Source organism: Primulina eburnea, chromosome 3 (genome assembly GCF_022965805.1).
Source record: "Primulina eburnea isolate SZY01 chromosome 3, ASM2296580v1, whole genome shotgun sequence".
In the NCBI taxonomy this organism is placed as follows: Eukaryota; Viridiplantae; Streptophyta; class Magnoliopsida; order Lamiales; family Gesneriaceae; genus Primulina; species Primulina eburnea.
In genome coordinates this window covers 37,912,489-37,915,327 of record NC_133103.1, presented here as the reverse complement: position 1 = coordinate 37,915,327, position 2,839 = coordinate 37,912,489, and the positions used below count along the sequence as shown (strand labels likewise).

At 32.0% G+C, this 2,839-nt stretch overlaps 1 protein-coding gene across 1 annotated transcript; it reads left to right on the top strand.

Annotated features, from left to right (window-relative positions):
• The first annotated feature begins 387 nt into the window (after positions 1-387).
• On the top strand, positions 388-2,306 carry LOC140828485 (uncharacterized). The gene is made up of 6 exons (XM_073191432.1): positions 388-626; positions 741-917; positions 984-1,091; positions 1,173-1,236; positions 1,328-1,426; positions 2,168-2,306. Exons 1-6 carry the CDS (start codon positions 445-447, stop codon positions 2,264-2,266), a joined length of 729 nt encoding a protein of 242 aa, XP_073047533.1. The 5' UTR covers positions 388-444; the 3' UTR covers positions 2,267-2,306.
• Positions 2,307-2,839: the final 533 nt, after the last annotated feature.

Below are 2,839 nucleotides of genomic sequence, written 5' to 3'. Positions count from 1 at the left end.
GTTGAGAAGTCCCTTTCTGTATGACTCAATAGTTTCTGATGAGGTTGGTGGTTGAGATACACACCATTTCTTTGGAGGTGCGTGTTGTTTTCTAAGGCCTTGGTTGTCCGTCTCTGGGTTCTTAATGTTCGACATTGTCTAAAATATTTGTTGTCCCCTTCTTGTTAGGCATTGTCTAATTTTCGGTTTTTCTAACTTATATGCACTTAAAATGACATTATTAAATGTAATATTTTCAGGTTTAGATCAAATTTATTGTTATATATTTCTGGTATTTTTCTGTATTGAAATGGATAATTCTTGGATTCACTCGGATAGAAGGTCAAAACAGTACGAGGAGGGTGTGGAACTGTTTATCAGAGGTTGTTTAGAGAATCCCCATTTGTTCTTGCGGATGTTCCTGGTCAGCGCGACAATTTAAAAGAAATTGAGAAAACATTACCCATGTCGTGCAAGTATATCTACTCTCATGTTGTTCGATTGCTGAATGAATCGGATACCATATGCATTGAGTTTGAGGACGCTATGTTTGGACGTCCTAAAAGAATACGGTTGCTAAGAGAAGATATCGTACGTTTTATGGAGATGAGGGAGATAGGTGCCAGACAAATTTTAGTTTACATGGGGTATATATAATGTCTAACTTACAATATTTGTGAATTTATATAATATTTTTTGTGGTGGTTGTTCATATTTTGAAAATTTTCTAAACGATGTATTTGTGCATCTATATCATGCAGTCACCTCTACAAAGATTTGAAGAAAAAAGACAAGGCTGATTATTTTTCGTTTGTGGATCCCGGTAATATACCTACATGCCCGATTGGCACAGATGGCCGTGACTTATCACAACATATTGCTGATCAGTTGGAAGCAGTGTGTAGAGATAGCATCTGCCTCATCCCAAACAACACTGGGTAAGAATTTAGTTATTTATAGATTTTTACTTCATGGTAGTCAATGCTGTAATTTCATTTTTTCAGGTACCATTGGATCTTGACAATCGTCAACGAAGATAAGAATATGATATATTTATTGGATTCTACGTCTAATAGGAACCGAGATGATACATGGAAAACTATTGTGACTAAGTAAGTAGTAGCTTTTGTTGATTTTGAATACATTAACTTATAAATATACAAAAAAATAACTTCTTACTTTTTAAAATGTAGTGGGGTGAAGTTGTACAATGCCTCCAAGGGTATTTCTAAAGGGCCAGGTTTTAAAATATTGACGGTATGTATCGTACTTATTTATGAATACATGAATTGGTAGTGGTTATTAATTAGATTGTGATTGTTGCAATAAATTTTCAATTCCATTATAGGGTAATCTGAAACAAAGTGGTTCGGTTGAGTGTGGATATTGTGTGATGAGGTACATGAAAGAGATAGTCGATTGCGATGATCCACAGTTGGAGAAGATGGTGAGTTTCTTCTTGGGATAAATTTGTTGATAAAAAAAAGGAAATTTTGTTCCTGATTTTCATATCTTCTGTGTTGTAATCTTAAGCTTTTGTGTTTATTCTGTTTATTGCTGATATATGTTTTGGTTAAAATACTTTCTTTTCGTTTATTTTATTTGGTGGGTTGTTGGTTTTATCAAGAAATTTGAAGCCCAGAAATCATATACGGGAGTATGATTCTGGACTGTACGTGTTGTCTTTTTTTCAAGATTCTTGTATCATTTCCAAGTGGCGTAAATTCAATCTGTTCTTACTTTTAAGTTGATTTCGCTTCTTGAAACAAGAAGCCGGGTGGCTTCAGATTTTGTTGGAGTTTAAGGTGATCTGGTTTTGTCTTTTCCTGTTTTTTTGGTCTATATATGTCCTCATTGGTTCCCTCATATCGGATTGAACTCGAGACTCTTGTTGTATGCTTTTATTGGTACATGCATCATGTTAATCATATCAAAATTGTCTCATATATTAATTCTTTTACGTTAATCCTCAAATTAATATGGTTTTACTTTTTTGTGACAGCTTGTTCTTCGAAAAAAAATATGTTGTACATGGGAAATTCTTATAATTGTTTTTAAGCATGTGTTAATTATATTTGTGTTCCAAGATTAAGTTTTAATCTTCCTAGCTAGCTTGGCGGCTCATCGAGCCTTACGTTTTTTATGTTTTAATCATCCAGCCTTATGTTTTTTATGTTTCAAATTTCAGTTTGCAGGATGCATCAAGAACCAATATTACACCCAATGTCAATATGACGAGTTTAGAAGTGAATGGAGTGAATTTTTTTACTCTTATGTACGTGCTTAGATGGATGGTGTATGTTGGGACAAATATTTTGTTTGTCATTGTGGATTTTTGGATATATTTTTAGTTTTGTGGATACATTTTTTGGATTACTTGTGGATTGATGAATATGTAATTGTGGATTCGTGGATATTAGTAATTTTTATATGGATAATTTATGAGTTTAATTATATTAGTGTATTAAGTCATATATTGCGAAGTCTTTTTTTAACAATTACTTCATCAAAATAAAAAAAATGAAGTGTAATAGGTAAATTACTTCGTTGTTATTTGCAAATTGTGAAGTAACATAATATTAAATACTTCGTCAATAAGAAATCAGACGAAGTGATAGAATTAATTTACTTCAACATTGTTCTGTTAAAGTGAAGTTGTTTTGCGTATTACTTCATCAAAATACAAATTACTGAAGTATTTCGAACCACTTACTTCGTCACTAAATGTAAATTGTGAAGTAACATAATATAAAATACTTCAATAAATAGGATAAATGTTGAGGTTATAGATTATATTTACTTCCACAAATATGATAAATTGTGAAGTTGTTTGTGTCTATTACCTCATCAAAATACATAA